Source organism: Aulonocara sp. 'chitande type north' Nkhata Bay, linkage group LG20 (assembly GCF_057382095.1).
Source record: "Aulonocara sp. 'chitande type north' Nkhata Bay isolate Kocher_YH1m ecotype deep benthic linkage group LG20, A_spYH_male_GT1.1, whole genome shotgun sequence".
Taxonomy (NCBI): Eukaryota; Metazoa; Chordata; class Actinopteri; order Cichliformes; family Cichlidae; genus Aulonocara; species Aulonocara sp. 'chitande type north' Nkhata Bay.
In genome coordinates this window covers 31006214-31018958 of record NC_141363.1, presented here as the reverse complement: position 1 = coordinate 31018958, position 12745 = coordinate 31006214, and the positions used below count along the sequence as shown (strand labels likewise).

Below are 12745 nucleotides of genomic sequence, written 5' to 3'. Positions count from 1 at the left end.
CAGCTTAGATATCTTTGCCAACTCGTTGCAATGACCCCATAATATTTGCTATAAAGCACAGAAAGAAAGTCAAATATATCACTTCAAGAGTGTTAGTTAAAAGGGTACATTCACGGCAGAACAAAAGTACAAGTGGGAATACCTGCACTTGCCTTTTTAATCATCATCAGAGAGGCACATTGTCATAAAAATAAAACAAAGCTCTGCAGGGAAATACTTGCCCTCACTGAAGTTTGCATCGCAAGCAACACTGTGAGGTTAGGTTACTGGGGAACTTGTGTTTTGCTGCATACTGTCCTGCATCACTTTATTCTGCGTTCACCTGCACGTCTCCAAATAAAAGGGAGGTGGAGTCACGCTGGTACACACGATCGGCCTCAACCTGTAGACCTGTGTAAGAGAAGGATAGAGCGAGGCAGCCGGGGAGGGGTAGTAACCGACATAATTACAACACAGAGCTGTGAAGTGTCTGTAGACTTACCAACCCAGAGGGGAGACATATGTTACCTTGACTGTGCCCAGGTACCCTATTCACACGATACTAGACTTTTTATTTTTTCCTCCCGTGGCGCTCAAAGGGAAGCGCATGTTTTATGGCATTTGAGAAGTCTTCGCTGCGCTCTCAGGGTAGAAGAGGAGACATTACGGCGCGAGTTAGCTAACGTTAGCTCGCTAACAAGGTCAGTTTGAATTTTGGGGTTCCGTTGCTTTTTCACGAGTGGCACTAAGAAAAACGTCTGCCTCTTCGTCTTTACTTAAATGGGCGCATTTTGTGGCACGAACTCCTCTCGGCCGACGAGGCAGGTAAAGAGCTATATTTGTCACCACTATACTCTACTGCTGTTAGCTTGTTAGTTAGCCCGTTCGGTGGCTACCAAACCTCGGTCCGGTTCTTCGATTTTAGTGTTTGTGAGTTGATGTATTCGGACGGTGGCTTATGGAGCGTGCTGCCATGCAGCCTAGTTTTTGTCGTGTATGAGTTTGAGATTAGCGGCGTTTATTTTATTTTATTTTTTATTTTCCGAGAGCGAGAGTCGGGCATCTGTGGTGAATACCCCAGCAGCAGCTCGCTGCTCTGGTCCGCCTAGAATAGAACAGGTGCATCCCTGAGCTAGCGATGGACGGGCTCGGGATGGCACGCATCGCGGCTCCTCGATTATACGTTTACTGCAGTTTTAGAGGCTTGTATTGCAGTCAAGGTGGAGTTTATTTACTGCGGGTTGCCAAATGGTTTATCAAGGTTGAACGTCGTAGGCGGCGTTGTCATTTACAAAGGCCTCGTCTACCGAGCCCGACGGAAACGGGGCAAAGGAAACGGGGCCCGGTAGCCAACGTTTAGTTACTTAGCTGACACTACCTCCAGGGCAATAACTGGCTACCCAAAATTACTAACAATCCTATAAACATGTAAATTAGGTGTTTTTAACTAAACACACACACACACAAATAAAAAATAAACGACCGCAGTATATGCATCTGTTACATCGCTAATTTCCTTTTAACCTGAGTGTTTTTTTTTCCCTCTTCTTTTTCTTTCTATTAAAGCTGGGTGAATATCGAATTTTGACGTTATACCAGCTCGTTAGCTTCGCTTTAACCTTGCTTTGCGGGTTGTAACCTCACAAACATCAGTAGTCTCGGCCATAAATGAATTCTCACGACTGAAGGAAAATTAATCAGTAACCTAGATCTGAACAAGGACCAATTTCCAGATTAAAATATATTTGGCTAGTTGCTGTTTTTCTCCTGAAACTCCACTGCGTCTTTGTGCATTACAGAGCTGTGAATTCATTTACAGAAAAAAAGAAGTGTGATTTGACTTCCTGCGTTTGACAGCATACAGTAGTTTTTCCTGTAGCGTTAAACGAGCTGCTCGCAGGTCACCACGGCAGGTTACACTTTGACTCAGTCAAGGCCGATTTTGTGTTTTCTTTCCACATTATTTCATTACTTTGTTGAACAGAGTGGAGGGCAACACAAGGGAAACATCCAACTGCAAAGCAAGCTTGTCTTGTGGATATGTTTGTTATTCAGCTCATGCACTATCTAGAGGCTGCTGGATGTGGTACGTCAATTCAATTGGCCCAGAGTGCCACTGTGCATCGGAGCCCTAATTATTTTTGATGGTTTTCAAGTTTTAACTACTGTTGAACTGCAGACTGCATGGATACCACGGCTGTTAAACGGTGTCGTCGCCCCACTAGTGTGGGCCTCAATGTGAAATGGGCAGAAATCACCCACGCTCAAGTCTGTGTCATTGCTTTGTTTACCATAGATTTTTTTTAAAAAAAGGCTTTATCATAGAAATGAGGAGGTTTTGATGTTTTCAAGCATTTATACAGTTGTCATAGGAACATGATTTGTTGTAGCATATGTATTTGGCTCCACTATGTGTATAAAACAGAACAATTTAATGAGGTTTGGGTTAATGCTGGGGTTTTGAAAGTATCCTTTAAATATTTTAAGGAGTGCTATGTAACTCGGCCTCAGTGCTGCTACAAAGAAAATATGACAGTAACAATGGTGCATAATTATACTCTTTTATGTGCAATGGGAAAGGTAATTAAGCCAGAATAGGTTTTATTTTCTTTTTGAATGAGTGCTTTGATGAAGAACACTTTAGTTTATTTTTGATATATTTAATGATTTGAACACCAGAGAGACCCAGACTTCATGAGTAATCTCTTTATAAAACAATGTTTAGATTGCTGGGCTTTTCCTGAAATGACACATCCTAATTAGTCCTGAGGATTATTCATCTTAAACACACCCTGTTATGCAGATGTTTGAATTTTAAAGCCGTTTAGTTGTTCATTTGAACAGCGTGTTGGAACACTACAAATGCACATTGATTTGAAACGTTTAATGTTTCTTAATGAGATGTCGTTTGACTTTTATTTAAAACTTCCTACATACTGAACGTGATTAAAATCTAGGTCACACTGTGGAGAGCTTACTTTGATGCTCAGATGTTGCCTACCCCCCCCCCCCCCATTTGTGTGTGGCAGCAGCCTGAGGTGTGGTGCTCAGTCTAAATAAGGCTTATGGGTGTAAACTGTTTTCATGGTAATGTTTGTGTTTTACATTTTGAACACAGATGGATACACGGCTCAAGCAGTACCTTTTGTCTTTACACTCAGCCTGCATGTTGCAGTCAATTCAAGATGTATGTGTGTTAAAGAGACTGCCTGGGTTTGGAGTCAGAAGAGAACTGGGGGAGAGGGACAGGGGATTGAAATCCCACTGAAGTGACTCAGATAAAAATCCCAGATAAGCAACATGTTTCAACCTGGTTTATGTGTTAGGTGTGGTGTGACTCAGTACTCTTTTGCGGAGTAGGCGTCAAACTTCATATTTGAAGAACAAATCCATTGTGTTCTTTTTTTTTTTTTTTCTTTTTTTTTTTTTTTTTTTAAACTAGTGTTTTAAAGTGCCTTTGTGTAAATATATTTTGTATATAAAATGCTCCTCCTCTGATATGTCTCTTCAGCAAGCTGGTGGGGGATACAGAATGTGAATTTTTCTTGTATATCATCATTTGCCCATCTGGCAGTGTAGTCGTAACAGTCCAAATCAGAGTGAGATACAACATACCTGCAGTGGATTTTGATCTGTGATTTTGTTTTTTGTTTTGTTTTGGGGTTGTGTTTTTTTTTTGTTTTTTTGTTTTTTTTTTTTTTTTTTTTGGTTATCTTATCTTAGACATTCATCCAACCGCATTTGGGAGACAGGGTAGTGATGCTTGTAACAGTCTAGACATGCAAGTTCAGCAACCTCAAATGTGACCAAATTTACATGTCAGTAAATTTATTACATTTAGGTTTGGAGTTTTGTTGTTGTTTTTTGTTCCATATATAAACCTAAAGCTTTCTGGTAATTGTAGTATATGTACTTGGAGTTGTTCATGTGTGGCTGTTTAGTGTCCTGATTAGTTGTCACATGGTATTAGCTCAAAACAAGCAAACAAAAATAGTCTTATATGTATCTATATATCTGTATAAATTGAGGGTTGTCCTCTCTTAGTCTCATTGGGGCATTGGTTGACTTGAAAACTACTGTAATGTGCACTTGTTGTAAAAAGAACTTGAACGATCTATATTTAAAACGTGGAACAGTAGTTGTTGGTTGTACCATTTTGACGGGTTAACAGGAAAAGGGTATTAATTTGCCACAAAAGTAATGACAATATTTCGAGCTACAAATTTTACAGTAATGTAAACTGTTATTTTCGTAATTGGCTTTTCTGAAGAACATGTTTTAGCTACTTAAAGCAAATCACTAAAATTAAAACATTTAATGTGTTTAGAATAATTTAGATCACAAAGGCAACATGGTATCTTTAGTCAAGTAAATATCCCATCCAAATGCCTTCTTAGTTGCAGTGTGATATTATAAACGTTATTAACACCTTAAAAAGAGGTGTTGGCTTAGGGATGTTCCAATTTTCTCCTCTTTTTCCTTTTTTTTTTAAAAGCAGTGAAATGAGCAAATTGATAGAGGTCTGCAAATAATGTGCAGGATTTGCTGTTTCAGATTCCCTCTGAGATTCTGATCACTCCCACCTGCAACATTGCTTTCTATTGAAAACCTTCCAGTAGAGAAAATGCATCCATTCAGCTGTTTAATCAGCTGAGTTAGAATACACAAATTGCCAATAAGGCTTACTAAATGGGTGTAAGGAGTTTGGGGGGCAGGGGGGGGGGGGGGATAACAGTAGGAACTAAGAATGGGTACAAATTTTAAAGGTTGTCTTATTTGCATAAAATTGATCAACCAGGTGTTTGAGTGTCAGTGATGTAGTAGCAAGTAACAGTTATTCTTAGGAACTATCCATCCATCCATCCTCTTCCACTTATCCTTTTCGGGGTGGGGGGTGAGCCTATCCTTGCTTTCTTAGGGCAAGAGGCAGGGTACACCTGGGCAGGTCGCCAATCTGTCTAACACACAGCCACAGACAACAATTCGCACTCATTCACACCTATGGGCAATTTAGAATTACCGATTAAACTAACCCCACTAACTGCATGCCTTTGAACTGTGGGAGGTAGCCGGAGAGATCCCACGCAAACACAGGGAGAACATGCAAACTCCACACTGAAAGACGCCAGCCTGATGGTGGAATTGAACTCAGGACCTTCTTGCTGTGAGCCAACAGTGCTAACCACCGTGCAACTATAATTTCTTTTTCTTTTCTTTTTTTCTTTTCCAAAGAGATTCAAGTTTAAATATGTTATAGATTGTCTTAATGCTTTTTAAAGGAGAGCGAGTAAGGGACACAATCAAATCTGAACATTAGAGTTATTGCTGCTGCATTTCAGTTTACAGGTACACCAGAGTTTCATGCATGGATGATTTCAGTAATGATTACTTTTCATTATGTTCATTAAATTTAATGGCTTATTGCAAAACAATAATGCACAGCCTGTGCTCCCACCAATGTAAAGTAAATACTTGTGTATATATTTTGTGATGTCTTGCTTCCTGTGAGTTTCCTTTCATTCATTTCCTTTCATTGCACGGCTGCCCTTTTTAGTTTTTATGCGCTTTCTTGTATGAATCATCCCGGTAATATTGTTTTTATTGTTAGTTTTTTCCAGACAGCATAAAGCATTGATAAATGAGCAATTTGTGTATTAACTGTTTTGTTTTTCTATGGCTTAGATTATACATAAAGGGATTCTAGTGAGGGACAAGTGTAGCCACTATTTGACAATATATTGGAGTGTGTCTGTTGATGTCATACGTTGTGCGAGTTAAGCATTAGGATTCTGGGCAAACGGCTGACCCTCCTGTGCCCATTTGAGTGTTACAGGATTGGGGTTGGCTAGGTCAGCGCAATGGAGACTCCCCAGGGCATCTAATTAAAATTTACAACAAAGACAAACAACCTTTGACACTCCATCATCTCATGAGACTCATTATAACTCAAAATGGCGTGGCATAGAAGTAAAGATCATTAGGTGATCAACTTTTTTTTTCTTTCTTTTTCTAATAATGTATTTAAAATGTATTAACATTATGTTACATTGTTATTGAACTTTTTTTTTTTTTTTTTTTTTTAAAGAAGAATGCATTTGGGAACTTACCTGAATAATGTTGTGGCTCTAGATTACAGTGAGAAAGCTTAATACCGTTTCAAATCCTTTTCATTCACTAGGCCATGCATAATACTTGACAGTACTTGACTCCATGGTGAGCTGTAAATTAAGATGTCAGACATTTAATATATCAAAAAACAATTTAATAACTTAAAAATTGTTGCCATTTTACACCATAAACCACAGATTTAAAGTTGCATAGCTGCAATTTGCATATCAATAAAATAAGACAAATAGTGTTTTGAGGGTTCTTGGCAGAAAGTGAATTTTTTTTTTGGATTGGCAGATGTGTAATGTAATGGGCATTTGTGGTGGTTTGTCATTATGTATTAATTCTGGGTTCCTTCTTAGAAGCTGGGCTATGGACCAGTGACAGAGTGAGACATTGAGGTTTTTTTTCTGTTGCTGATTTAGCATTCTAAATAAATGGAAAAATGAAGTGTCATAGCAGATCCTTTTTATTTTCCACTGAGCAATTTTTCAGGACCCTCTACTGTGTAGTACATATATTTACACCAAGAATTATGGACATTAATATTAATTGGTAAACAAGTGCCAAAAAACCCCCACCATAATAGATGTCTGCAGAAACTACCACGCAACCTGTAATAATAGATGTATGTTTACACTGATGTTTTTATGTATGTTTCCACTTTGTTGCCCTCATTTTTTTTTTTTCTTTTCTATATAGCCAGATGTCATGGCTGTCTAGCAGGCTGCCAAAGATCTCTTCATGGATCACAGAGGACAACAAAGAGAAACCGTTGCATTTTCAAGCATAGCCAATCACTAAGGAATCTGACTGTCAAGCATATCATCAGTTTGACTTCAGTGCATGTGGCCTCTTCAGTTGTTCATAGACATCTGTTGGGCAGCCCAAAGGCCTATTGCTATGCACTATAAACGGAGAGACGTGAGCTGTGGGGATGCTGGGGGGAGCAGGCTTATTTCGTGCAGGACTATCCCTCTGATAATGGGGCTTCTGGCGACCCTGACTCAGGGCACAGTACCAGAACAGCAAGAGACACTTGTGGAGATGATATCTGTGGAACTAGAGGCATCCATGCAGTCCTCTGTGCTCTCTGAGCTCAACGCTGCAGCATCCTTAGTTGGTGAAGGGCCGCCCACAGCTGTCCCAGATTCCTCTGCAAAGAATGAGGGAGTGCACACCAGTATCCCTGACTCCTCAGCAACTGTGGGCCAGGTGTTCCAGTTGAAGGTACCACCAGGACGTGCCCATGCAGGCTGCAGTGTGCAGGTAAAAAAACCAGCAAAATCATTGAGATGAATCTAATGGTGATATATGTGGCAATTTATTAATTATAAATTAACATTTAAAAAAAAATCTTTCTCTGTGAAGAAAAGAACAATGTTGCTGTACAAATGGTAACAAAAATGGTCTATATTAATAAAGTTTGCATAGTAGATTTGAGCTCCTTTTATTTGTTGGAAAATACAACCATATTCCTCTTCAGTGTGGATGTAGTGTAGGAGAAAAAAAGACAACTGAATGTTAAGGCCCCCCCCCCCCCCCCCAAGGTTAAAATTCATTCTTATACTAAACTAAATGAAAGCTATATAGAAAAGTGTGTTAAATTTTTGTTTTTTTCTGGGCCTCTAATGAAAGTATAACTGAACTTAAGTGTGGTTGAGGAAACAAAATTTAACACATTACCTATTTTTTGTTGTTCTGAGTCTTGTCTCTTTTTTTCGCCTTGAATTTCAGTTGGTGTGGAGATTTGTCTTATCCCATTTACCCTTCAGATTTGATCACTGTATCACTGCTGATTGAAGCTGACTTTGTTGCAATTTGTTCAAGTCAGACTTACGAATGAGATGAGATTATTATTGGCCCAAGTGGTGATGCAGAATGATATCCTGTCATACAGTAATAACTCAAAATGATGAGTGATGACTCACAGTTCTTATTATGAATAGACGCTCACTCGGCTTCCTGTTCATGTTTGGAAGGATTTGATAAACTGAACTGAATGACGGTCCCGTTTACTGGCAGCTCGTTCAATGTGAAATATAAAAAAAAAAAAGATTCACATGTTCCCAGACAAGACTATGAATCTTCGAATTACTACTTCAAATATACTTGTCTGTCTTTGTTCTGTGTCATAGAATTTAATCTGCTAGTCAGACCAGGTAATTTTGATATTACTTGAATCCTTGTACATTTTCAAAGTCATTTGCAGCTACTTCTGATATGGAGCAGTCAATGAATGTGCTCAATTTTTATCTCAAAATTATCTTTGTTGTAAAAAAAAAAATGGTAATGACGTGTTTTGTTTTTTCCTGTTTCCCTCTTGAAGCTCACCGAGATGGGAAGGGAGACTTTACCCTCCTGGCTATACTGGGACAGAGAGAGCTGCATTCTCAGAGGTTTGGCTCTGGAGCAAGATAAAGGTGTATATCATATCATGGTGTCAGGTGAGGAGCAAAGTCAGAAGACTAGTAGCCAAGTATTCCCCAGTACAGTCTTCTCTATTGAAGTATACCCAGAAGAACGAGCTGATACTGAGCCACCCCTAATCACACTTCAGTCTGATATTGGTGGCCTGCAGCCTTTCACCTGTGGTTCTGAGGAGCCTGTCACTGTCCTTACTGTCATCTTGGATGCTGACTTGACAAAGATGGTTGCTGAACAGAGGGCCAGCTTACTGGGCAATATGAGGAAATTCTCTCATGTGCCACTGGAACACATGAGGGTGGTCCCTGTTGTCAACAACCGCTTATTTGACATGTCTGCTTTCATGGCTGGACCAGGAAATGCAAAGAAAGTGGTGGAAAACGGCGCCCTACTGTCATGGAAAGTTGGATGTGCTCTTGACCAGGGCAGCGTTCCTGACATTAGCAGTGTCCAATCCTCAGCAAAGGATGGGACTATGTCAGCTAGGCTGGGCTATCCAGTGGTTGGCTGGCACATTGTTAATAAAAAGCCCCAGGGAGTCAGACGGGTCAGGCGGCAGTTGTACAATACTCCTACTCCAGTGCCCTCCCTGCTTCCTCCAACTATTAACCAAGAGCCATATTCACGTGTTATTCCCACTCCAACATCACCCTCTATTGCCCCAGCAACTGATAATTCTGCTCCACCTGTCAGAGGCCCTTTGCCCCTTCCAGTCAAGCCTACCATGAGGGTCAGGGATCAGATAGCTCACACACCTGTCTTTGGACCTCCCCAACCCACCAGAATACTAGGAACTACAAGCACTATCCCCATTCAACCTACCATGACCCGGCCTACTTTTGTGGAAGCTACTGCAGTGCCAACACCACCAAGCACCACTAAAAAACCCAAGCCCTCTTCCACAAAAAAACCTAAGAAACCCAAAACCTCGACTCCACCTCCCCGAGAACCGAAGTCCACAACTCCTAAACCACCTAGGCGCACAACAGCTCTCTCTCTTGCTCCGGACTCTAATACAACTCCAGAGATCCGCAACCCCATTGATCAGGTGACTGCATGGGTGGGAACATACTTCGAGGTTAAGATTGCTGCTGATGCATTTTATGACCGAGAGGATGGTACTACTGATAAGCTGCGTTTGACTTTAAAGAAGACACCCAAAGAACCAGTAACTGAAACATCTTGGATCCAGTTCAACAGCACTATCCAGCTTTTGTATGGCCTTCCAGAGGAGCAACATGAGGGGAATCATGAGTATTTCATGTTAGCCACTGACAAAGGGGGGAAGAGTATCATGGATGCGTTTGAGGTTAGAGTCCATCGCTGGTCTAATAATAACAAACCTTCAGTAATGTTTGCTGCTCGTTTTCATGGTGACCCCAACACTTTAAGCAATGATGTGCATAAAAAGATTCTTTTGACTAAGAAGTTGGCTTATGCCCTGGGAGATCGGAACAGCAGCACAGTGACCTTAAGAAGCATCACTAGGGGCTCAATTGTTGTGGAATGGACCAATAACAGTCTCCAGCAGAGTCCTTGTCCAAAGGACCAGATCACAATTCTCAGCAACAGGATTGCTGATCCCCAAGGAACCCCTAAAGTGGTCTTTATCAAAGCCATGGAGCCTGAATTCAAACCCATTAACATCTCAGTTCGTGGCACCAATAAATGCCAACATTACACATTCATTCCACCAGGAGAGGTGCCAATGCCTGAGCTTCCTACAGCTACGCCTTCACCTGATCCAATTAAGGGCCCTGATGACGTTTACCTGCACACTGTCATTCCTGCTGTAGTAGTAGCTGCCCTGCTGCTCATCGCTGGAATCATTGCTATGGTTTGTTACCGCAAGAAGCGTAAGGGGAAGATGACCATAGAGGAGCAAGCAACTTTCATCAAGAAGGGCGTTCCAATAATATTTGCAGATGAGTTGGATGATTCAAAGTCACCACCGTCCTCCAGCATTCCTCTTATCCTCCAGGAGGAAAAGCCCCCACTTCCTCCTCCAGAATACCCAAACATGTCTGGCCCTCACAGCACCCTGCTAAACCAGGATCTGTTGGAGGAATATTCAGTTTATCAAGATGATGATCCTAATGCCCCACCTTATCAGCCTCCCCCACCATTTACTGTGCCCATAGAGGGCAAAGGCTCCCGCCCTAAGAACATGACCGCGTACAGGTCACCTCCTCCCTATGTGCCTCCCTAACGCACACCAGGGGCTTTGAGTTTTGAAAGCAGGTGCAATCTAGGGATGCTTGTCGAATTACTACAGGAGTAATTTTACATGTTTAATGAAATGGCTTTGACTTTATAGAGAAGCAGGCAACCATAATCATATATCTCACCAACATGGATAAGACAATACATCATACAATTCAACTACAGGCACAGGGCGAATGGATGAAAAACTGTTTAATTTTTCTTTGTCCTTCAGATCTGCTTTTGACTTCTTGCATATTTTTTTTTTTTTTTTTTTTTTTTTGTCTGTTCTTGCCAAGAGGAGTCAATTTTATCTTCAATGATGTACTATTTCTATTGTATAGAAAATAATAAAGAAGCAGGAAAAAATGAAGCCCACAGGGCCATTGAGCAGATGTCACCATGACAACAGACTTGAGGCTCTTCCTCACAATGTTAATCTTTATGAGTTCTATATCACTCTTATCTGTCTTTTCGGCTAGGTTTACTAAGATTTTGCACCTGTTATTTCTAGAGGGGAATGAAATTCATAATGCCAAACTGAAAGCATGAAACATTTTATTTACACAAAAAATTAGTTTGTTTCTTAGACATGAGTCTTTCCCTGTTCTCTTCTATGCTTTTTGCCTCCCTCTCGACAATAACATGCAAATGTTGCACTTATGCAAATTCTTGTTAAACCTTGCACTATGTGTCTTGCGCAGAACCGAAAGCATTACGTGGTGGTCGAATGAGGAGGAGAGGGGGAAAAAAAATGTATCCTTGAACTCATTACATGACTGAAATTCCTCTGGTACTAGATCACAAAAGAACATTACACTGATCACGCCTGTTGTAGCTGTAGCCTAATTAAGTTACAAAACAAATGATTTTATTTTTGTTCATCTGTGCCACTGAATCTGCCTGTGAGATGTCTGCGGTCACGAGGCAAACCTTGTAGGGATGCTGGAAAGATAACAAAGGGGCCATAGGAATGCTGTGCTTTCGAACAGTATGAGAAATGGAGACGTACCCGATGAGTTGGATCCACTGTCTTATATTCAGTTGGTTTTGTTGGTGTGGGGGCGGGTGGGTGTAAGAGTACTGTATTATCACTGCTCTGCCTCTAGGTGTTGCACTGTTATGCTTAGTGCACTGCCTGTTGTCAGTTCAGATGAGGCATGGGGACAAGGGGATGTACATAATTGTGTGCCTGTGAAATTAAACCACTCCATAATGTCAGTGTTTTATCAGTAAACCTAGTTGGGGGGAGGGGGCAGATTGGGAAATTATTTTATTTTTTAATTGTATGTCTAGATTTATGATCACAATCATAAAAAAAGACTTTATAGTTTGTGAGGGTATAAAATGTTTACCTGCCCATCACAAAAGAAATTCTCAATATGATGGGGGATCAAAGAAACCACTATAATATGTGAATTATGTACATTTCATATCTGATATCACCATAAGAAAAAATGGTTAAAAATCTAATGTTTTTACTGAGTTTTTGATACAGTCTTAAACTTGTTTTATGAAAATATATTAATAAAATGTAATACTATTTGTAAAGCCTCAAAGATGGTGTAAAGTCCCATTTATTTGAGAACATGGTGCAGCATTAAACATGTTTTCAATGATGATGTGTCTGTGTGTATTACAGGGGAGATAAACACAACTCGTGACAGAAACTAAAGACTAGTTCTTATATAGTGCTTTCTATATCTGAGTACTCTGAGAGCATGATACAATATGCCTCATTCACCCCTATTCATACAAGCACTTTTTTTCTTTCCATGCTTAAGTGCTTTCTGTCGAATATTCATACTCCGATGGATTCATCAGAGAGCAACTCTGGATTAGGATCTTGACCAAGGATATTTAGAATGCACCAACCTTCCGATTAGTAGATCAATTGTTTATATGTACTTTATTATTACACCTCTCTACTAGGTATTCAGCATTATTTTATTATTGACATAATGGCATAAAACAGTTACTGCAGTTTTGTCAGCTGCACATCCATGATGTTAAATTTCCCTTTCCACCG

The 12745-nt window shown here is 40.3% G+C and overlaps 1 protein-coding gene across 3 annotated transcripts; it reads left to right on the top strand.

Moving 5' to 3' along the window:
* Nucleotides 1-362: 362 nt before the first annotated feature.
* LOC147305933 (dystroglycan 1-like) lies at nt 363-12335 on the top strand. Of its 3 annotated transcripts, none has more exons than XM_086277496.1 (3): nt 363-522; nt 6790-7356; nt 8417-12335. In XM_086277496.1, the coding sequence occupies exons 2-3, from the start codon at nt 6934-6936 to the stop codon at nt 10721-10723; spliced, it is 2730 nt and encodes a 909-aa protein (XP_086133622.1). In that variant the 5' UTR covers nt 363-522; nt 6790-6933; the 3' UTR covers nt 10724-12335. The 3 variants fall into 3 exon arrangements, with proteins under 3 accessions (XP_086133622.1, XP_086133621.1, XP_086133623.1); XM_086277495.1 differs by having other exon boundaries at nt 366-680; XM_086277497.1 differs by lacking the exon at nt 363-522 and adding an exon at nt 680-804.
* Nucleotides 12336-12745: the final 410 nt, after the last annotated feature.

Coding starts and splice junctions, on each gene's coding strand:
- LOC147305933 (XM_086277496.1), top strand. CDS start 6,934: ATGTGGCCTCTTCAGTTGTTCATAGACATCTGTTGGGCAGCCCAAAGG. Junction 7,357..8,416: donor ATGCAGGCTGCAGTGTGCAG/GTAAAAAAACCA, acceptor TCCCTCTTGAAG/CTCACCGAGATGGGAAGGGA.